We start from the raw sequence: 23,817 nt of genomic DNA on the forward strand, positions 1-23,817 counted from the left end.
AGGCTGTGACTCTGTGACTGATACAGAAACAGAAGACGAGAAGAACCCAGTTTACTCCTGCAGTCTTGCCATGAATGAAGAACAGGGATCATCCAAGAGCCCTGGGGACCATCTGGTGGTGCAGCCTGACCACATACGGTGTGGGGTACTGTATGTCCACTCCTTGGGTTGCATTTTTACTGTGGGCTGGTGTGGTTCATTATGCTGCTCTATAATGAACAGTTTTACAGGACTGGAAATTGGTCCCTAATTTCTTTCGTGTCACCTTCCCACTCAGTCTCCTGTCTTCAGTGTCTCCACGAGCTCAGTCTCCTGTGCAGTGCCCAGTGTTGTCTAGACTGTGGCATCACTGGGAGATATTCTCTTCAACATAGCTGCTTTTGTGTTCTGTGAGAGAGGCATAGACCACATTCTGATGAGATTTAGGAGTGGCAAATGGAGTAAAGTCGTTGTCACTTAACTGTGGTTGTCAATTAACTCCACATCTTCAATGCAATCTGATATGACAATTCTGGTGCATGTCCTGCAACTGATTCTGAAAAGCCTGATTCATGGCTTCCTGTCTCAAAAGCAGCATTTTAGTATAGCATCCCCTCAGATGGAAAAAGTTTGTTTCTTCTTTTGTTTCTGTGTACAGTGGGGTTGTGCTGCTTGACAGAAGAGACTGATAGAGTTGAAACTAAATTTTACAAATCTAGCTGATGGATCTGGAGTTTTGTCAGCTTAATGCACGCATCTGTGCTGGTGCAGGCTGTAACAGAAGTCACTTGCACTTTTACTGCACAACTGGAAGATGCTCCTGAAAACTATTCAGGACCATGAAAACGACAGAGGATAATTTATGTGTTAGTTGCAATAACAACAAAATCCTTGGAAAAGGAATTTACCACAGTGTACTATTTTATTTTAAAACTACATGTTGTAATACCTTTTCTCCTAGGTGCAGACAACAGTTTATATTATCATGAAATGCAAACTAGATGGTGAAGTGAAAACTGAAGTTGAATTCTCTCCAGAGAATGCATCATCTGTGCGTTTGCTGGCTGAAATGGAGAATGAGTACACTGTCTCTGTGAAGGCTCCGAGTAAGATGTGTTGAGATTTTACCCTCAGTTCTTTCTTCATTGCTTCCTTTTTATCTCAACCTGCCTGTCCTGAAAAGTGCCAGAGGGATAAGGGTAAAGGCTGTAACACAGGAAGACCTGAGACCATGAAATCTTGAACTTACATTCTCATCTGTGATAGTTCTGTAATGAGGAGCTAAGTTAGACAGAAGCTTAGGGTCTCTGTTTTCCCCTCAGCAGTGACAGGGTTGCAGTGTAGAAACACTTTAATTGTCGTTTTAAGAACAGACTTCAGCTTATAAAGCACTTAGAAATTGTTGTCGTAACCATCACTACATTAGCATTAGCAGGATATAAGAAGTTAAGGATCAATAAATAGTTGTGTGACTGTAACAGCATGTGCTTAATGTCTGTGATGATCTCTCTTATATCAGAGCTAAAACTATCTTGGCTTGCTCTTTAATTTAGCTATATTCTGTCACTCTAGATATTTATAGGTACAAAACTATAGATCCTGTAAACTTTAGGTTCACTAAACTTTAGGAGGAAGATTATGGAGCCTTGCAGATTGATATTACTTTCCCAGCATGGTTTTATTTAATCTGCTTTGATCCTCTTGGAAAACTTTTGTGCCAGCTCTGCGAGTGCAGACTAGTAGTCATTGTAAGAACTCCTTTAAAGTCAGTGAGGTGTATTGATTTAAAGTAGGTTCAAATTAATCTCCTTTAAATAAAGATTTATAATTTAAAGATGAATATGGATATTACCTTGCACTTTGAATTATAAACATGACCTTCATGTTGATGGAGTATACAACTGTGTAAGCTCTGCAATTTCTAGCAGTAGGAGAAAAGTATTTTTAGTTCCTTTTGTGCATGACTGTAATTATTTCCTAATTTACTGAGTTATTATTAGCCAAGAAGGGAAAGATTAATTTCAGTGGGATTCAAAATATTTGTGTTTCAAAGAGAAAGTTCAGACTTAAAAATTGCACACTGGACAATATACCAAGAAGCTCCCAGGGTGCGGGTAGGAGATAAATGCTGTAAAGTTGCAAAACTGGAATTCTTTTAAATTGATTTTTGTTCAGAGACTAGTGAGGCTGACGGGGGTAGCAAACTCTCTACTGGTTCCCTTCCCTTCTTCCTTGGTGCTCATATTTTATGGCACATTTTAGAAACTTCTCTAGAGAAAGCTAGAAGTAGAGAGATGTAAGGCTTTTTAGTTTGAGATGATACAGTGTTAACATTAGTGGTCTGCACCATTGTTAGAATCATAGAATGCACTGGGTTGTAAGGGACCTCCAGAGATCATTTAATCTAACACTCCTGCATTAACCAGGGGCATCACAAACTAGATCAGGTTGCTCCTGAGCCCCATCAAGCCTGACGTTGAATGTCTCCACGTATGGGGCCTCCGCCACCTCCCTGGCCAATCTGTTCCAGTGTTCCACTACCCTCATAGTAAAGAACTTCTTCCTAATGTTAAATCTAAATCTACCCTTCTCTAGTTTAAAACCATTGCCCCTGAATCTACTGCTATGCCTTCATAAGTAATCCCTCCCCAGCTTTCCTATAGGCCCCCTTCCGGTACTGGAGGGCCACTATTAGATCTCCCTGGAGCCTGCTCTTCTTAAGGCTGAACAACTCCAGCTCTCTCAGCCTGTCAGCAGAATGCCTAGCAGGTCGCAGGTGATATGCATTGATACAGCTATGAAGAGGGTAGTTCCAAAACACTTTCCTACCTATTATTCAGACCAACATCCTCTTTATTTTTTTCTCCATGAATTCAATAAGACAAAAAGTGTTTTGATATCTTGCTGGCAGTATTTTCAGACTCCTCCTATCCTCCAGGTATTTCGTGCAGACTTATTCTATTGCTTGTTCTTTATTGCAGTTTCTTCTCTTTCTTTTCAAAGATTTAACGTCTGGGATAGTGCCTCTGAAGATATATTCAGGGGACTTGATGGTAGGAGAAGCAAGTGTCACCTATCATACCGACATGGAGGAAATCAGCAGCCTGTTGGCCAATGCAGCCAACCCAGTACAGTTCATGTGCCAGGTAATGGCTAGCAAACAGATACTTTGGAAAACAGCTCTTGCAGAGGCCAGACAAGTTGACATAAATGTTCCATGAAGTGGTCTTTTGAAAAGAATAAATGCGAAGTTGTTTAGGGATTTTCACATAACCTTAATATCCTGTCTCTGAAGCAAATAGCTGGCTAAGGTGATCCAAGTTATCCAATTAACAACAACAAAAAAGTATTAAAAATCAGTCAACCAGCAGATTAAGATCTTGGTGACTTGAAAAGATTGGGATGATGGAACTTGATCTATTAAAATGCACTATAAAGAAACACATTGTTTGGAAATTTGTACATAAGAGTTCCTGGAAAAGATAGGAAAAGATAGCAATGATTCATAGTACCTCAGTGAGGTAGAGTAACATAAAATGGTTTGTTTATTCTTAGCACTTATTTCTTTAAAGCCACTCCTCACTTCTTATATTTTATACAGATAGGGTACTTGAACCCTATTAGAGGGGTAAAACTTGAACAAGCAAGTTCTTGGTTGTATTTGCTGCCTCCCTTGTCCTTGATCAACAATGCAGCAGAAGCCTACAGAGTGGTGGTGTTAGTCACTAGCATACCCGGTGCAGGAGAGTCTGTCTTTGTTTCTCTTTTTAGTTCAAAGTTGGGGAGCAGTTGGTAGTGGGCTATGCCTCTGCCTGGAGAATAGGCATACTTCTCAGTCTTTGGCTAAGAACTTGTCCAAAAGCTGAACTCAGACTGTACACCAGAGCAGCTCAAGATGAACTGTTTCACATATAGAGCAGGAACAGTTTCAAAAATAAGATTATGTCTGTCAAGGAAATTGGAAAAGAACAGTTTTCTGTGCTTCCAGTTACAAGATTGACTTCCTAATTCTGTCTTATTGTGGAATGTACAGATCTCATTTGCTCAAGTTAATGATACTCTATTTTTGGACCAGGAAGTTATTCAAGTTGTTTGCTTTACCTAAACATTGCTGCCTTCAATGTTTGTGCCTACTGTTTTCTTATTGTTACTAAGTAAAAAAGCAACTGATAAATTTCACCTTAGCTGACTCTCCAGGCTCCCCCAAACGAAATATTTTTTGGTTTATTTCTAGGCCTTTAAAATTGTGCCATACAGCATAGAAGCACTTGACAAACTCCTGACTGAGTCACTCAAGAAGAACATTCCTGCCAGTGGCTTACACTTGTTTGGAATCAACCAGCTGGAAGAAGAAGATATGACAGCAAGTAAGTTGAAAGATATTTTAATTTTTTTTCTTTCTAAGTTTCATCTGTGTCAGTTGTTTTACCTTGAAGTGCCTTAATGCTGCAGTGTGTGGTACCTGCATGGACTGCCTCAAAAATCTTGGATCTTGGCTAGCAAGCCTGATTTTTTTGATGATGCCTATAGAAGGGGGATTGCCATTTGGGTTGCGTGACCCTTTTTTGTTATGTGCATCAGACTTAACTTGTTGCACTGTGACATATGCAGCTATGTAAGCAGCTTCAAACACAACCAGAATGAAAAGATGCTCTCCAAAATATCTGCCATGTTTTCTCCCTTCTTGTTCTCACAGTACCATGTGACATTTCTCCCCAGCCCAGTCCTTTTCCCCCAACCCCATGATTCTGCTCTAAGGTGCACAATGGGCAGTTGGATTGGTGTGACACTACAACGTGATTGCCTTACAGCAGCTGGGCCCTATTGGAATGATGATCTACAAGCTCCTTGCAATCCTGTGATCCTACATACATTGAGCTATTACAGTGTCAGCTTCTACTATGTGCCACAGGATTTAAGCCTGGAGATGTGTTAGATACCTCGGTTAATGTGTGCATAGTAGCTCCATTTTGAAACCATACATATACTATGCAGGTGTTTCACACCTCCTTTGATCTGTATGTTTACTAAGAGTTTTGCTTCTCATTTATTGGTTATGTTGCTGCTAGAGAGAAACTTGCATTCTAATGTCCTCCTGTTCTCACAGATCAGAGGGATGAGGAGCTGCCAACACTGCTTCACTTTTCTGCAAGATACGGTCTGAAGAACCTCACTGCCTTGCTGCTTACGTGTCCTGGAGCACTGCAGGCCTACAGTGTAGCCAACAAATATGGCCACTATCCAAACACCATAGCAGAAAAACATGGCTTTAAGGACCTCCGCCAATTCATTGATGAATATGTGGTAAGAGGAAGCAGCAGTCCTTCTGCATTGTCCCACAGCCCTATTTTGGAGGCATGGGTTATTCTTGGTCTTGGCCTTTGTTGCTTGGCAAAAACATTAGTTTAGGGTTAGAAATTACAGCTAAATAAAGGTCATTCCCTGTTCTGAGATGGGGAGGGCTGGAGAAACAGTAAATTAAGTGATTTAAAATATTTGCATCAGGGAAAATTAGAGAAGCCCTTCCAATCTCTTACTGTGGTACTGCACTCCTCCTATATCCTCCTCTCTGCCAGCAGAGTAGATCCTACTTACTGACCATCAAGCAGCTTACTACCAAGACATGTGAATGATTTGCACCAGTGCATCTACCACAAGGTAGCAACTAGAAGCACTACTTCTGAAAATGCCAGTAAACCCCTTTACTCACCTTATTTTCTCTGGCAAAAGTTCCTCTGCACCTCCCTAAAGCATTGTATGAGCTACGTGGCTGACCTGTTTTGGCTGTGGAAGGGAGCATGTGTAAACAGTTTTGACACGCGTGCCCTGCAGATTGAATGCCCATGAGGAGGTATCTTCTTGTACTGCAACCCATTAAGATGGCTGTGCTTGTGACATAGCTGGAAGCTGGGGAGTATGCTGGGATGAAGCTTTACGTTTTACTCCCTTGTGTGGGTTTGATGAGAGCTAGCACTATCCTCTCCTCTACCATGTTGCAAATATATGAGAAAGGACTCTGCTGTACCCTGGATTGAAAGCTGCCTGTGTCACAGATGCTTACTGTGAGGTTTCCTGTTAATCTCACAGAAAAGGGTCTGTGCAGTCTCATTCTGGGTGTTGTGTGCTGCTACTAAAGCCAAAAACTGAAACTAAATCTACAACAAAGCTAAAACTTTTCTTTCTTGCAAGTACTCCACATGTAACAAGCTTCCCCCTTCAGCTACGCTTACCCCAAAATAGCCTTGACAGGCTATTTATATTTTTAGAATGAGCTTTGCTTGTGTTCTAGAAGTTTGCAGGCATTGGGTAGGACATGAAGTTGAGGGAGAGAGAAGCTATAATAGCTATTCAAAGTGTCAGCATCAACTTGTTTCACCTTTATCACCTATTATTACAACATAGATATTGAAATCTGGACAAAGACAGCTGTAGAGGAATTTAATTTCTTTGAGGAGCTTTAGTCTTTGGGAATGGTCTGTTTTTAAAAGGTTTTTTCCATCAGTGTTGAAGAGTGAGATATCTTCTGTTTGCTTTGATTCTTCAGATTCTTTAGATGTGACTTGAACATTTTTTTTTTCTTGCTTGCCATCCTCTCCAGGAAACTGCAGATATGCTGAAGAGTCACATTAAGGAAGAGCTGATGCAAGGCGAGGAGGACGAGTCTGTTTATGAGTCCATGGCTCATCTGTCCACTGATTTGTTAATGAAGTGTTCCTTGAATCCTGGCTCTGATGAAGAACTTTATGAATCCATGGCTGGATTTGTCCCTGGTGCCTCAGAAGACCTTTGTATGTATATTCATGGAGTCACAGAATTGCAGGGTAGTTGGGTTGGAAGAGACCTCTAAAGATTATCTAGTCCAACCCTCCTGCAGTGAGGAGCAAAATCTTCATATAGGTCAGGTTGCTCAGATCCCCTTTCGAAGAGGCCTAAACTGATCTGTGTCTCTTATATGCAGTAGTGCCACAGCTGAGTTTCAGAGTTCAGGGCCGGTTGTAGCTTTTCTGTTCTCACCACAAGGAAACCATGCTCTAGTTTTGATGTTGGTGGGCTGATAAAATTGCTCTAAACCTGTCTTTGATTGCCAGTGTGCAAGATCAAGAGCTGTTTCCTCAGTGCTTTGAGGACTCCCTGAACCTTAAGCAAGTGAATTAGCATTTGGAATATATTGACTGTTCTACCAGGTGCTGCTTGTTCCTCGTGAGATCCAGGGAAGCAGGGACACTCTGACTTACAGATACTGTTAGAGAAGAACACTATGTAAGATGTGATTTTATTGACAACTAAATAACTCAAAAAAAACAGCTGATCTTCTACCTTGATGTGTTGAGAACAAAATAAACATCTAGAAACAGATTTATTGAAAAGACTGTAGCTGAAAACTCATTACCCTTCTCTACTTGATTTGTTGCTAATTCTGATAGCTGTGCAGATGTTTAACTCTCATAATTCCATTAATAATATTCACAGATTGCACTGGATTGGAAGGGGACCTCAAAGGTCGTCTTGTCTGACTCCTCTGCAGTGTGCAGGGACACTTCCAACTAGATCAGGCTGCCCAAGGCCACATCAAGTCTGTTCTTAAATGTCTCCAGGGATGGGGCCTCAACCACATCCCTGGGCAACCTGTTCCACTCTTTTGCCACTCTTATTGTAAAGAACTTCTTCCATATGCCCAACCTAAATCTACCATGCTCCAGTTTAAAAGCATTGCCCCTTGACCTATCGCTGCAAGCCCTTGTAAACAGTCCTTCTCCAGCCTTCCTTTAGGTGCTCTTCAGATACTGAAATGTAGCTATAAGGTCTCCCCGGAGCCTTTCCTTCTCCAGACTGAACATCCCCAATTCTTTCAGCCTGTCTTCATAGGAGAGGTACTCCAGCCCTCTGATCATCTTTGTGGCCTTCTTTTGGACCTGCTCCAGCAGTTCCATGTCTCTCTTGTGTTGGGGGCCCCAGAGCTGGGCATAGTACACTCCAGGTGAGTTCTCGCCAGAGCAGAGTGGCAGAATCACCTGATTGCAAACATCAAGTTAAGTACCTGTATTAAGCAAGTGTAAATTTGCTCTGCTTTCTTACCTGCCCTTTTGGTCTGGCTTCATCCCACTTGTAAATTTTCTGATTCCCATGATGAGCAGAGAAAGTAGCTTATTACAGCTTGAGTACCTGCATACAGACTTGTAATGTTTCTGCAGTTTTAAGTATGCTGGCTCAGGGGAAAAACTTCCTTAACAAAACACTTCTCCTTATAGACTATGTCTGTCTTGGGCTGGTTTTATTCTCTTTTATATTAAACAATGTTATAAAATACAATTCTTCTTTAATTATAGAGTCAAGAAGACTTTTGTCAGTTCTCAGGCTAAAATCATAAACTCTTCTCTGTGAAGTTTTGCTTGATTGTTGTGGGGATATTTTGCTATCAAACCCAGGATTGTTCTGCTTTTGAGTGGAGATAAGCAGTAAGACAGGTTTGACTCCTAAGGAACAAAGCTGCTGCTGTTCACAGTAATGAAGTGATTGCTTCTGGGTGTTTGGAAGTGCTGCTTGAAGTCAGTGCACCTCCAAATGGGGCTGACTTACTGCGTCTGTGAAGAGGGGAGAAAATACACTTAAAACAACTAAGCCAAACTTGTCATCTTTCACTCCTGAGATGTCCTGGTCTCCCAGAAACTATGCAAAGAATATTCTTTTCTTCTGTAGATTCAAATCAAGCTCCCTGTAATTAATCAATTTTGAACTAGACTGAAAATATTCTCATATTTGTTCAGATTTAGATGAGGATTCAAGAAGAGCTTTTGCTACACCTGCAGACTATTGGTGGAAAAAATAACTGTTTTAAGGTGCTCTTTTCTTCTTGCCTGGTAATGACAACCACCTCCCCCAGTTTGCTGTCTCAGTTGCTTGTGTCCCCTTACCTGTTTCTGTCCAGTGAACCATATTAAGTTAAATGGTTCAAATGCACAAGGTTTCCTGCTGTCACAGGTCTCAGAAGGGAGTTTGGCTGGTGTTTTAGATGAATACATGAAACAGAGGCTGCTTGGCTGAAAGGCATGGAAATGGTGAGCTAGGAAAGGTTGCTATGGGGTGGGGAACGTTGTGCATCTGAAGCCAAAGTCAGGCTGTTTTCCTTAAGTCTCTTCAGTAACAAAGGCCCAGCAGGTGTATATGTTCTTTAGGGGAAACTTCTGTAAGCACAGCCATGTCAGCAGGTTGGCAGAGGTCTCTGGGATCAGCATCAGAAAGTTCTCCTAGTATGCAAATACGCTGCTGCAGGCTCCGCAGGGCCAGTAGGACTGGAATGGTGAAAAACTGAGCTGTCCCTAAAGTGGACTCTTATGATTCCTTTACTGAAAATCAGAGCTGAGTGAATCTATGTTTGCAAGGTTTTCCTCATTGGTGAGATGTGGTATATGGCTTGTCTGAAACACCTCAGCAAGGAACTTTTTTTCCTGCTGCTTCTGGAGTTCTCCTAATGTATTGTTACTTTCTAATCAGGAATCTTTTTACAGAAAGTCTCTGTTTTTTCTTATGTAGTCTTGGTCTTTGCCAGAAGAATATTTACATCTTGTCTGAAGAGTGTTTAAAATCTGCCTGTACTGTAGCAAGTAAGGTGAAACTGATGCAATGCTTGACACAGGCAAACCCTCACTGAAATCAGTGAGAGTTTTGACTGGTTTAGAACTGCTGTCAAAAATAAAAGCTTTTGTGCTGACTTAATACCTCAGCAGAAGCAGATTTTTTCTGCAGGTCAGAGTAGCTCTTATGTAAATAGTTATGGCTGTGGTGTCTAGGACAATACCTTGGCTATTTTAAGTGCAGCAATACTGTGGTGGCATGCCTATTTATTGTGATCAAGATACACTTCCACCAGTCTTGCAGAGACTGATCAAAGGAGGCTTAAGTACTACAGGGTCAATTTGTCTGGCAGGAATTGTTTTGAGAATAAGGTAAACACTGGATTGGAGCCATTGTAATGTGTCAGAAAAAGTAGCAAATACTTGAATACTGGAGTGTTCTGGTACTTGGATTCTTCATCCCACCTCTGACTTTTCAATGCATTTTTTTGTGCTGGTTTTGTATCTCTGCATTTTTTCCTGGAGAAACATTTACAGAGAAAATGCATAAATGGTGCAAGAGTGAAATTTTGCTTGAACTACATGGGAGTTGAACCCACCTGTGTTCAGTTGCTGGTTATTCCTTTAAGTTTTAATATAAATGATAGAATTAAAAAAAAAAGGGGGGGGGAAGTGTTTTTTTTTGTCTACAGAACATTGCCACCTCTTCTGCTGGAGAGGAGTGTCATTTGCCATGTAGGTCTTAATGCCCACTACAGATCACAAAATACTCTTAACCAAATTAGTGACAACTTACTAAATACTGCTGTTACCTTGTTTGCTGTTGTTCAATAATGAGATTGAATTGCCTTATTTGATTTCTTATTATCTATCTGTTTGTTCCCACTTCAGAAGAGCAATTCCCTCTTATTACACTTTTCAAATACCAATAAAGTCAAAAGTAATCTTTCAGAATATGCTCCAGGTTGGTGCAGGTTGCAGGTCAATGTCATTTAACTGAGTACCACACGCTCTAACAAACAGCAGCTGAATACCGAAAATGGAGAGTTATCTCTGTCATATCAGCCTGGTAGCATCAACTACAGCATCAGATAAAGTGCTGTGTTTTTTCTGCTTTCCTTTCACCAGCATGTCTTGCCAATTCTTGCCAAGCATTTTTTTGAGTAGGTTGGAGTTGTATGCAGGAGAGGCTCTGAGAGCAAGGGCTCTTGGAAGTGCTGAAAAGCTGTCTGTTTTTTTGTGAAGAACCAAACTGCCTGCAGCGTGTGTATTGTTATGCTGTTTTCCTTGGGTAAGAAGTTAGGTTCTGCTTCCTCTATTTGAGGTCAGATAGTGGCAGTGGCCTAGAGCTGGTGGAAGCAAGTCCAAACTCTTAGCACTGTTTCCATCTGTGAATGTGTTGGCATTCAGATCCTAGATGAGGGTTTTGGCCAGAGATTTAATCCTTTGTCCTGGAGAGTTTCAACTGACTTAAACATACTGTTCTGTAATTTGCAGACCTTCAGCTGCTAAAGAGCAGATGCTAGCTCACATAAAAGTTGTGATGCCCTTAGTCTACCTTTTTGCAAATCCTCTCCCTCTTCCACCATTTTCATTCTCTTGAAACCACATTTTGAACACTTACACTTTAATGCAAGAAACGGCAGCCTCCTTTGTCAACCTTGAGCAAATTGAGAATTGTGCACAAAAATACAAGTCCTTGGAAAGTTCTGAGTTGTGATTGATGCCAACAATTTAAAGCTTTTTTCTTGCACAGTAAAGGACTGGTCTCTGTAAAGAGATAGCTTGCTTCATGTGAAGGAGTATCTACAATTTAGTGTTTGCAAATGTTTAAAGGGGGAAGGGTGTTGGTACTCTGTAAAAGGTGGTAGCCACATGTGAATATTTTAGCTGTTGTGAAGGGTCTGTCAGTCACAGCTCGTCTTCTGTAAGTGTGTCTGTTTGGAGGTTGCTAAGCTCCCTTCAGAAACCTTGAAACAGAAATTCTTTGAATAACTATACTTCAGTTACTAACTTCTGATATCTAGGAACTACTTAACCCTCTTCCTGCTATCCCTTCAGACCAACTGTCCCTAATAGCCTCAGGAAAATCTGGGGGTCTTTCCTGTGATACCCAAAGTTTGTGTGTGCCACCTTCTTGTCACTTCTGTCCCACTAGCCTGCTTTTGCAGGAAGCGAGAACAAAAGCTGTTGTTAACTAAGACAAGATGCTATTTTCAATTTTGGTATGTGTGAGATGTTAGTCTCATCTGTATGCGAGATAGACTCATTTGCATGAGGGCAATGAGGTCACAATCATGTCTTCTACATAATCAATTTGTCTATGTTGACTGTGTGATAGGAAGCAAACCCTGCGGTATCCTCTTGCACTGCTGGTTTAGTAATCCTGCAGAGCATAGACAAAACTGAGAAGATACTGTTCCCTCCACAGAGAGTGAAAGGAATGTTGCACACCTGTCACCCTCTGTTCTGCTCCCAAATCCATGAAGTAGTGGCTTTTGCTACAGGTTCATTCCTAAAAGCTATGTTAAAAATAATCGAAGTGGCTGCAAAGTAGAAAAACTGCTCTACAGAAATATGCAATTTTGTAATGCTGATTCCTTAAGATGCTCAAATGTCAAATCTGTGCTTCCATGTAGTGCAGCAATATTTCAGTGAACTTTATATTAGGTTGATGATGAGCAGATTAGCTCCAGCAGCACAGAACTTGGCATGAGCTACAGAGCTCTTGAGATGTTGTTGGTGTGGTTGATCTGCAGCATGTAGTATTGCTGTGGCTATGCTGGAGGTACTCCTGTGAGGTTACAGCTAGATGGGGTGCATTCATGTGACTGTCAGTGTGTCTTTGATAATTATTGTTTAAATAATCCTGTGTCATTCCAGCAAAGCAAAATGTTGGAAGTGTATTCTTACCCCTGTCTCATAATCTTTTCAAGTTTGCAGGAACAAAATAAGAAAGGTCAGCAAATACTAAAAATACATTTACAGGGAAATAGTTCATATTCTGTCAGGTAACCCAAACCATCCAGTTTACATAGTTACAGCTGTTTTACAGTATGCCTCCAACAATTTGTTCATATCAGTAAGGCTCAACAATTCATTTATATCGTTCTTGTTCTTAATATTATTAGGAGCATGGTTACCTAACATTTTATTTTAGATATAGGATTAGTTTTAGGGGTACAAGGAGCTTGACCCTTTTTATAAAATGGGATTTTTTTCATGTCAAAACACTGATTTAACAAAGTATCCTATTGTTTGCTGTCCCTCCTTTCTCAATACTAAATTAGAATTTCAACCTCTGAACACCTTTCAGTCCAACTAATTAACTGAGCCAGCTGTTTTGACTTTTAGCCAATAAACAAATCAAATATTATCTTCTGTGTCATGGGCAAATTGCCTTTGATGTCTGTTTTGCCAAGTCACAGAGTTTCCACTGTGGCCTCAGGAGCAGGTTGCAGAGGCCAAAACCTTCACATAGCCAAGACAGTCTCAATAATAGTTAATCCTCAGTGCCTGCTTGGAGACTTGTCAGAACTTTGCAAGCCTATGCATCAGGCAGCTGCCAAAGATTGGTGCAGAGTGGACTGAACACACCAACTTAGGAGCCTTTTTTGAGGCAAATGTCAGTTGCCTGGCATGCTCTTTGATTTTCACCATAAACCAAATAATCATTCAGAACTGTGTAATTTTATAATATTACACTGCTTCACATGTGTAAGGACATAAGGAACAAGATCACTTTTCTGTTTTTTGCTTTTGGTTGTTTTTTTTCAGATGTAGAGATGCTTCAGTTCAAACCAGACAGTCCAGTTGCCAGAGATGAAGTTTCTCAAACTATGAAAGACTCAATGCTCCGCAAGTTTTTGGAAGGTGAGACCTGTTTGGAGAGAGGGAAGGCAGCAGCATAAAGTAATTAAATGGAACTTGAGATTTGTCATTGATCTTGATAAGGACAGCTGATAGTCCCCACAGTTTGGCATGGACAGTTTTGCCTTAGTGGGTACAAATGAGGCACCACAGAAAAAGCAGCTTGTGAGGTGATTTCACAAATGCAGTTAGTTTTTTAAAGAAAAAGAGTGATTTCTAGTGCCATCCCCTGCATACCAGTAAGTGCAAGAACACAGCTATTATCTATTCAGGAATGGCTGTCTTTTGTCCTTATCTCAGTAATGGGGATTAATTCTGGTGTCCTGATGTGGGTGCATGCTCTTCCCGTGGACAGAGGCTGAATAACAAGTAGGGCAGTACAAGTTGGTGATGAATTTTAGCATAGATGCTTTATTCAAGAATCCACACATTTAAAACAGCAGTCTGGGAAGAGGAAAAGAGCTGCTGGCTCTGAAACCGGGTCTACACTCTGCCTCTTAAGTGCTCCTTCTGCCTTCTCTGACCAAAGCCAGACCTTAGCTCCCACCATGAGACACATTATTCTGAGATCAAATATACTGTCAGCTGATGGCCATTGTTCATTTCAGGCAATGGAATATTTCTCTGTAATACTTTGTAGACAACCACAAGTAGCTTTTGGAAACCAGTGCTCTGTTTGATTTATTAGCTATTATAATATGCTAATTAGCTGGAATTATTGGAACAAAAATGTTGGAGTTCTTAAAGACAGATTTTCCACTGTGGTTTCTTCACCAAAACAGATGGTACAGCCTTAGTGGCAAACACTTACAGGCTACTAGATGTTGATGACTTGATAAAGTTCTGTCTTGAAGACACTTGAACTCACTGCAAAACTGAATAGTTTTGCCTTTGAAATGAATAGCTTGGTAAGAATGTGGTACCTAGTGCATCTGGAGGGATCCATTGTTCAGTGAAGTGGCCAGATTGTTTTTTCTTTTATGTACTCTACTCTGTTGTAGGCAGTAGTGTGGATGTGCCAAATTCAGAGGAAGGAGTTTACCAGCAGTCCAGTGAAGATGTATACTACTCAGTGGAACAAGATACTTCGCCACCGGAAGTGGCTAGCCGACCTCCAGTTCCTGTTCCAAGACCAGAATCCAGCTCTCCACAGCCAGATAATGAGCTGTACATCTCCAAAAGTGAGTTGGGTACCAAGACCTGACTGTAGAATAGTCAGCTGTAGAATGGCCTTGACACAGACTTCAATTGCTGAATAAAGACCAAGAAAATGTACACATTTTTGAGTTCCCTGGTTTATTTTGTCTCTGGAGATGGATTACCTTTGGGATCCAATTTGAATTCTATTTTTAATCTTCTGCCTACTCTCAAAACACTGGGATGTGTATCCCAGAGTCTTGGCCTGAGCTTGTTCTTAGTGAAAGCTGCAGGACAACTGACTACCCCCAGATGGTTTAAATGTATCCAACTAGATAGGAAAAATCCTGATTTTGTAAGGGCACAATCGAACTAACAAATAGAAACATTGGTGCTCTGTAACAGCAGCATTGCTTCAGTAGCATTTGTACAGGATGTGATTCTACACCTCACTACCTCCCTCTGAGGTGGGGTTTAATTGAAATTTAAGAAAGTAACACCTCAGTTTGCTGGGCAGCTTTGGAAATCTTGGTCATGTTTCACATATTTTTAACAGGAATTACAGTAACATGTGGGAGAGTAGTTTCAATGACTCTTCCTTCCCCTCACATCAGAACTGTGGGGAACACATAGGCAGATTTCTCTTAGTGGTGGCTGGGCTAAATTCTTTGAGGTCAGTAAGAGAGTTCTGCTGTGCAATTCCTTACCTTGCTTGCTTGTGTGGATTTAATAGGGTTACAGAAGCTGTAATGCAGTGCAGAATTGTGTATGCCTCCCGTACTCAGCCTTGCTATTTTTGTCTTTGTGAGATGCATTTTGGTATATAAAGTGTATTTGTTTTAGTTTTTGCACAGAAAGCTCAAAGACCTGAGAATCTCTACATCCCTAGAGCAAGAGTTAAGAAAGGTGAGTCAGAAGTTCACTCTGAAAACTTTCTGGTCGTCGAAGTAGCTTCATTTGCATGGAACGTGAAGAATAGTTTGTTTTACAAGGCTCTGGGGATAATAGCCCTGTATGAACAGCTCAGCCTTTCTGACATTACATGACACTGGAAACCGTTTATAACTGCAGAGTGTGAGGGGTTACCCTTTTATCACGTACTGTAGATATTCCCTGTCATGGAGTTTATCCTCAGTCAGAATCATCATGATATCTGAAGTTTGTTTCTTTTTTTTATGACCCATATTACTTCATGGAGTCAGTGTCCCACCTTTGATCTTCTAGATAGAGCCACTGATCATTATTTCACAGTTTTTAACCTTTAACGAACTGCTTGACATTGATCTCTGCACTTCCAAAACTGTGCCCTTATTCTATCACTCTTGTGCATTATGACAGTGCCAGGAACCATGTCTGAACTTTTCTCTCATGTGTTGGTAACTCCTCTTTATGATGCAAATGAGTTGTAAGAACCAGCATCAGTAGGACAGGTTTTCATCTTGCTCTTTCTGGAGTTACACAGCAGAGATTACATACAAAGAGTCTATCTTCATCACTGCCAAAGTGAGAGCTGTTTTGTAGACTGCTGAAGAGAGAAATATTTGCAGTAAGGAAACAGAGCACTTTGAAGAGTACAGTTTGGCTGCTCACTTAAATTATATTTTTATGAACAGAGATTATTCCTGGGACATATTTGTGTGCAAGGCTACCTCTCAGTAGGGCACTTAGCCCTGACAAATAACAGTGTCGCATAAGGACAAATTGCCCTTCTGGTTAGGGAAACATTCAGTCTGTAATACTGATTTATTGACCTCTGGAGTGCTTGAGTTTCTTTGTATTCAGTGAGGAGAGCAGATGCCACAAATTTAAAAGTGTTTTTTGTGTTTTCTCTTCAGAGACAATAGTCAGGCCTGTAAGGGACCTATCTCAATCAAGCATATATGATCCATTTGCTGGAATGAAAACCCCGGGTCAACGACAGCTGATTACATTACAAGAGCAGGTGAAAATGGGCATGCTCACCGTTGATGAAGCTGTGCTGCATTTTAAGGAGTGGCAGCTGAATCAGAAAAAGAGATCAGAATCATTCCGGTTCCAGCAGGTACAGGCTTATTCCACTGCTTTAAGAAACAAGAGTTGTTTCTTTATGTATATATCACAAGCTATTCAGTGTAGGTGTGTTTGTTTCCTGGTTGTAGCAGAAAGACTGCTAACACAGTGCCCCAGTTAGCAGAGCTCTCTCCTGATACAGAGGGACTATTCCCATGCAGGAAGCAGGTAGCTGTTCTGCAGATGTGTCATTTGTCTTGCAGTAGTGTTGTTGGTTTTTATTGTACACTAAAAATTGTGCCAAATCCCGTTGACTGAATTGCCTTTCCAGAGGTCACCTAGCACCTGCATGCTGGTAGGGGACTTGTGTGATGAGCATTTAGCTTGTCAGTTCTCATCTCTTCAGATCAATGAAGACTCAGTTCCCAGGCTGTGTAATGGCTTTAAAGTGGTATCTTGTAGATGGTCAGATCCCTCTCTGCATGTTTGATGGCTCCCGAGCTACCTGTTCTTTGCAGCTGGACAAGGTCTAGCAACAGTCCCATAAAAAGAGGATTCCAGTCTTCTGTGGGTGAAGGATGCAGTGTTGCTTCAGTAGATCTCTGAAGCAGAGGTGAAGTGGCATGTTCTACACCCCATTCCATGAGCAGCTTTCAAAGTTGCTGCTCTAGATCTTGCCTCATGGTACAGCAGTTGCTCTGTCTGCTTTTCCACCTGTTCAGGGGCTTCTTCTTCTTACATATGCACGTATTTCCTTGATGAAAAAGTTGTGGCTTTTTTTTCTTTCCCCACCTTTCCTTACTAGTAAGGTGCAGTATGCTGCCATATAATGGTGAAGAGACTTTGTCCCAGTTACATTCTTAGATGTCCCTTCTTGCTTCAGTGGGGACAACCTGAATTCTTTCTGAACTGTCTCTCGAATTCTGGGATCACCTTCAAGATCTTCGAGTCCAACCCATCACCTAACACCTTGTAATTAACTAAACCATGTCACTAAGCACCTCATCCCATCTCTTTTTAAATGCCTCCAAGGATGGTGACTCCACCACTTCTGAAGGCAGCCCATTCCAATGGCCAATCACACCTTCTGTGAAGAACTTCTTCCTAACATCCAGCCTGACCTGGCACAGCTTGAGGTTGTGTCCTCTTGTTCTGTCAGCTATCTCTGTCTCTTCAGTTAGAATTGTCTGTTCATTAGTACAGAAAGGACTGTGCAGTTACTTGATCATGGGTCTTGTGTATGTGCCAGTGCCATAGTGGAAACAGAAAATAGTGGGAGTTATAAACCAAATGTACAGCTTCTCTGCAACTACCAGTGAGTCTGTGAACCTGACCCTAACATACACAATCAGCATCTGTAAAAAACTTGGTATCTAAAAGGCACACATGAATTTCAGAAGGGAATACATTAAAACCTGGTTTGGACTTCAGCAAGGCCATCAGGCTTTGTTACAGCTTGATTGCAGAATTATCTGAAATATAATATTGCTGTTGTCAGCTGTTTGTCCCCTTTTATCCAAAGCCCTGAAAAGTATATCTTGTGTTGTTTCTAGGAAAACCTGAAACGGCTACGAGACAGCATAACCAGGAGGCAAATGGAGAAGCAAAAAAAGGACAAAAGTGCAGGTAATGGTCTCTGATTCCAATATTCTCTGGTAATGGAGCAGCTAACAACATTAATGGACTTTTCAGGCAGAAATCTCTCTGTGTGTATTGCAGTTATATGATGGCTTTAACATTGACATCCATGTACCTGTTGGCTAAATAACAGGGAGGTTTCTTTAGTCCTCAGCTTCCCAGACTGAAGAAAGAATGCCCACATCTGTGGAGTGAATCTTCATTTATTCGTGTACAGTTATGATTGCACTTAAGTGATTCTGTTTAACTTTATTCCCAGGTACAAAGCTGTCTCCATGGTCTAGCCTTGAGCTCTGTGGTAAAGGGTTGGACTTGATGATCTGTGAGGTCTCTTCCAACCCTGATGATACTGTGCTACTGTGTAATGTGAGTGGTTTATTTTCCTTTGCAGATTTGGAAATTACAGTACCCATTCGACATTTGCATAATACTTTGGGGAAACCAGAATGTGGAATATATGAATACACCCCTAGGAAAAACATTTTCCCACCAAAAAAGGAGTTAAAGCGAGGAGACTGGAAAACAGAAAGCACATCCAGCACAACAAGTAAGGAAATTCTGAGTGTCACTCTCTCTACAGCAAACCTGGGGGAAAACACTTCTCCAGCCTGACTCTAGAGTCAGCTCAGGGGACAGGACCTGTGTTCCCAAATCTCATAACTGACACAGCCACCTGAAGTCCTGCATGCCTTAGGCTGGCTGCTCTCAAACCTGTAAAAGCAACTGTACATACAGTTCTAGTTTAAGTTTCTCAGAGACTCAAAATATAGCTAATAGAACCAATACAATAATAGGCTGCCTTCCCCACTACCTCCCACTTTGGAAAGAAAGGAATTTGATGTAGAGAGGAAGAGGGTAAAACAGCATACCCAAATAAATAGTCTTGCTTCTATTTGGAAGTTAAGAGGAAAAAAGAAGCTTTAACAATACATAAAAGGTATTTAAGGTAGGGGAGTTACAAAGAGATATAGAGGAAAACAAGATACAAAAATATGTATACAACCAGATTGATAGCAATGGGTGGAGGTAGAATCAGAAAGGGTTTGTCCACCATGTGGAAGGATGGCCATGTGGTAAAACAAGAGCAGCAGCAGGAAAGGGAAAGAGAAACAGGAAGCTCCTGTGTTTTTATAGGGGTCCTAGACAGAAAGTCGGGGAGTGGGCTATCCACTACACCTGAGCTCAGGTTTCAGATTCACCCGCAGGGAGGAGTCAGGAGGAACTGGGGTCAGGTTCAGACCACTCCCCATGAGGGTTAACTCTTATAGTTTAGGTATCTTGAGCCTTCATTTCTGCAGGAGGAGAATCTGAAAGCTGAGTGAAAGCTTCCCTTGATTTTTTTCAAGGAAGGTGTATCACCTGTTTTCAGTTTTTACAAGTAGGACAGCAGCTGCTCTCTCAGGAAGAATGATGGTCCCTCACAGTGACTCAATAGGCAGGGTGCTATTCTGGTCTGAAGAGCATGGTTACCAGTCACTACATGTTATTTCTGTGGTCACTGCAGGTAAAAGACAGCGTTTCTCATTGGTAACTGTGAGACTTCTTGAAATACTTGGACTGTCTGCATGTTTCTATTATATTTGGGTTTTATTAAGTTTAATCTGTGAAAATTAAATGTCTGCATTCTTGATGTTACTGCAGACTGAGCAATTCTTGCAGAAACCATTATTATAATTTTCGTGCTCTGAAAAGAAAACCGAGTCACAGTGAGGACTCCTTACAGGAATGTCCAGATTTAGGTAGCAGAGGTAGCTAAGTGAGCCAGTAACATGCATATGAGGAGGTGTAATGAGCCACCAGAGTGTGTGCAACTGGGCTTTCATTCCTGTGGCATAATTGGAGAATGTACTCTAACATTATCACAGTATCACAGTATCACAGTATCACCAAGGTTGGAAGAGACCTCACAGATCATCAAGTCCAACCCTTTACCACAGTGCCCAAGGCTAGACCATGGCACCAAGTGCCACATCCAACCTTGCCTTGAACTGCCCCAGGGACGACGACTCCACCACCTCCCAAGTGTTGTTGTTTGCACCAGCTGATAAGAGTTACCTCACCCAGACTAGGGAGGGGCTCCATCTTGCGAGAAAACCTCCATAGCCTCCATTTCAGTGTACAGGTTTCTGAACTTTAGTGTCCCAGTATTGCACAGCCCTATAGAACATGGTGTATCTATGACTGAAACCAGCCACGGCAGTGTAGAATATGTTACTGAGTTGCTGTCCCCTTCAGAATGGCACGATGTTGCAAAAGCTTTCCCCACTGTGAGTCCACACAGGTTGAATGAGTTTGCATAAACGGTTGCTAAAGGTTGCTAGAACAGACTTCTTCATTTTTGGTTCTGAAATAGAGCATGAAACATTCCTGTCATGAGTAACAATTGTTGTGAGAGGGAATGGCAAAAGCTATTGGGGCAACGGCTTCACAAGCAGTCACATTTATTCCTCAAGCAAGTGTGACAGTGCTCAAAGCTTTTTTACCTACACACAGTTGTTAACAACATGGGTACTGATATAAATGTATATAACTGTTAGGTGTGTAACACTTGTGAAAATGTTTACCTGACTTGCCAGCTGATAGCAGCACCGGATCCTTTCAGTTAGATTATTTAACCCAAAGCCTGCTCCTAGATAGGGCAGAAATTTGCTAGAAAGTAAAGCTGGAATGATTTGGCCCTCTGGTCTGTGTTGTATGAAAAATGCCATTGTTTGAATCCCCAATATGTGAAAAATAATAGGGGAAATAGATTACTCTAAACAAGCACTAAATGGTGTGTGTAAGAGGTGAGCATGAGGAATCCTGAGTTAGTGATTTGTGGTTAAATCGCTAGGATTTAATAATCAGTTTGTTTTCTCTTGCTTACTCCAGGTAGTGCAAGTAACCGCTCCAGCACTCGGAGCATCTTGAGTGTCAGCAGTGGGATGGAAGGGGACAGTGAGGTAAGCTCTCATGGCTCATATATACTAGTCCGCTGTTCTTAAGTACATGGCACAAACCCTACGAGGAGTGGCTGAGGGAGCTGGGGTTGTTCAGCCTGGAGAAGAGGAGGCTCAGGGGGGACCTCATTGCTGTCTACAACTACCTGAAAGGAGGTTGTAGCCAGGTGGGGGTTGGTCTCTTCTCCTAGGCATGCAGTGACAGAACAAGAGGACGCAGTCTCAAACTGCACCAGGGCAGGCTTAGGCTGGATGTTAGGAAGAAATTATTCATGGAAAGAGTGATTGCCCATTGGAATGGGCTTCCTGGGGAGGTGGTGGAGTTTCCATCTCTGGAGGTGTTTAAAAGGAGGCTGGATGAGGCACTTAGTGCCATGGTTTAGTTAATTAGAAAGGCTAGGTGATAGGTGGGACTCCATGATCCTAGAGGTCTTTTCCAACCTGGTTAATTCTGTGATTCATGCAAAAGAAAAGTTACTCAAGGATGGCACTGCATTGCAGAAATGGAAAAATGTAGCCACTTCTGTTGTGAATCTTAACAAGGCCCAAATTCTGCTGCTCTGTAAACTCTTTTCTTCATTCTGTAGGACAATGAAATCTCAGAAACAGCTAGAAGCCGCAGCCCAGTAGCCCACCAAGCAGAGAGGCTGCCTTTACCAGAAAGGCCTCCCAGAGTACCTCCTCGAGGTGCAAGCAGGTAAAGCTAAAATGCAGCTCAAGCATAAGCTGTCAGTAATTAAATATAGAAGCCTTGGGCAGAAAGCAAATGTGTCTTACAACAGAATCCACTAGACTACATAAATACATGCTATTAGAAATTGTATGATCTTGTTCTTCATCTGTAATACTTGGTGGAATTGGTTTTTGACTTGGTAAGGTGCCTAAAACGACACTGCTGCTGCAGTTCACACACTGCTGTTGGCAGCATTGTTGAAGCACACAGTGCTTGCCACACTGAGACTGACCAGGTGGAGTAGCATCCTGCCTGAAGGAGACTGAGTACCTCCTGGAACATATAAAGTGTAATGCAGAGGGAACTCTCTTTTGACATTCCCTTGGACTTTTTTCTTTTTGCAAATTTGAGACATCTCCGAAGAACAGATGTTTGATTGGCCTCAAAGAACAAACAGCACTGTTTTCTAAAAGGTATTGAAGGGTTTTGCCTTGATTTGATCAGACTACCACAAACTTGTAGATGTTCCTCTAGTCCAACCAGTGCCAGCCTATGAAGTCCAGGTCCCAGAGGCTTATGTAAGTACAGATGGTAATAAAATTCTCCATCTGCTAAAATAGTAATTACTAATATGTGGATGCAGTAAGTTCTGTGTGTTGGCTTGGTTCTGGTAGGAATTTCTCTGTAATTACTTTGGGAAAAAAAACTCAAACCAGACCAACATTCTGAATATTTTGATTTCTTCCTATTGCTTTTCATCTGATTTTTGGGAGAAAGATACTATACTATCAAAGTTTCACTCCAGCCACATATTATAGCATCTCTTTCCTGTAACAGTAGAATTACTGCAGCTGAAGAGTAAAAGAAATAAGTTGGAAAGGAACAGGGCTCTTGTGCCTCAGCATCTGCTCTGTTGCTGAATCACTGATAGCCTGTTTTTCTTTTATGACTACTGCCTTTAGGGTATTCTTAGATATGATGTTATTGCATGCAACATGTTATTTCAGAACCCTGTTCTTTATTATGTTTTTTAAATGTATTTGTGTTCTTTGTCTTTTTATAGGCCTGTAAGCTGTGAAGGCTTTTACCCTCCACCTGTGCCCCCAAGAGGTCGCTGAATCTCTCAACATCTGTGGAATATGAGATTTTTCTCTTTGCATGTGTGTTTGTACAGATGTTTTTGGGTTGTCTTAAATTATTTATAACTAGGAGCCAAATGTTTTCTTCCTTTTTCCTCCACCATAAAGCTCTGGTGATTTTTTTTTTAGTCCATGATTTTCACTGACACTTCTTGGCTTTTTTTTTTTTTTTTTTTTTTTTTTTTGCTTGGAAGGCTTTTAATGCTTTAAGACTTCAAGAAGTATCTTGGTTGAGAAAGAGAATGTTGATGTATGTCTTGATGACTCTGCACCAATGTGATGTTTCCCTTTGACTGGGAAAGAACACATAATATTTTAGAGACTAAATCCTGATAAGCATTGTTACTAAACCCCTTGATGCAGCCTATGAGGGCTTGACTGGAAAACATGCTTGGAAAAGTGAAGAAAGTAAAGTTGTTTGAAGACTTTCTTTGAAGAATGCCTATTACAGCAGGAGCAAGTGAATGTGCTACTGTTTGGTATAACATTGTGGGTACAGATATACTGACCTTTCCAAAGCTGTAAAATCTCCTTCCGGGTGTCATTAAACCATAGTAGAATAAGTTGCCTTTATTAAAAAATGTAATTTGCATACAGCCTTGAAAACACCTTTCCTTTTCTCCTTCCCTCCCTGAAGAGGACAGACTTTAACAAGGTGTTCTGTGTGCTGCATTTACCATGGACACTCCCAAGGCAGCTGATAATGGACAACCTGTCTCACAGAACAACTGCACTAAAACGTTTAGATGAGTATGTTGTTACTTGGAATCACATGAATTCTCTCTAATTTGAGAGGTCAGAAGTGGCAGCAATGCTGTGTTCAGTATTTCTTAGGTGTGTTTATTGTAGAAGCAGATGAAGGCATTTCACTTCATGGTCTG

General features: G+C 41.3%; 1 protein-coding gene across 1 annotated transcript; it reads left to right on the forward strand.

Moving 5' to 3' along the window:
• LOC135176147 (phosphoinositide 3-kinase adapter protein 1) lies at positions 1-23,532 on the forward strand. The gene is made up of 15 exons (XM_064144848.1): positions 1-145; positions 941-1,085; positions 2,983-3,125; positions 4,214-4,346; positions 5,087-5,283; positions 6,578-6,767; positions 13,329-13,424; positions 14,423-14,602; positions 15,402-15,464; positions 16,394-16,599; positions 18,101-18,173; positions 18,577-18,732; positions 21,057-21,127; positions 21,712-21,821; positions 22,861-23,532. The coding sequence occupies exons 1-15, from the start codon at positions 71-73 to the stop codon at positions 22,913-22,915; spliced, it is 1,893 nt and encodes a 630-aa protein (XP_064000918.1). The 5' UTR covers positions 1-70; the 3' UTR covers positions 22,916-23,532.
• Positions 23,533-23,817: the final 285 nt, after the last annotated feature.

This window comes from Pogoniulus pusillus, chromosome 6 (genome assembly GCF_015220805.1).
Source record: "Pogoniulus pusillus isolate bPogPus1 chromosome 6, bPogPus1.pri, whole genome shotgun sequence".
NCBI classification, from domain to species: domain Eukaryota; kingdom Metazoa; phylum Chordata; class Aves; order Piciformes; family Lybiidae; genus Pogoniulus; species Pogoniulus pusillus.

Coding starts and splice junctions, on each gene's coding strand:
- LOC135176147 (XM_064144848.1), top strand. CDS start 71: ATGAATGAAGAACAGGGATCATCCAAGAGCCCTGGGGACCATCTGGTG. Junction 6,768..13,328: donor TGGTGCCTCAGAAGACCTTT/GTATGTATATTC, acceptor GTTTTTTTTCAG/ATGTAGAGATGCTTCAGTTC. Junction 18,733..21,056: donor AAGCACATCCAGCACAACAA/GTAAGGAAATTC, acceptor TGCTTACTCCAG/GTAGTGCAAGTAACCGCTCC.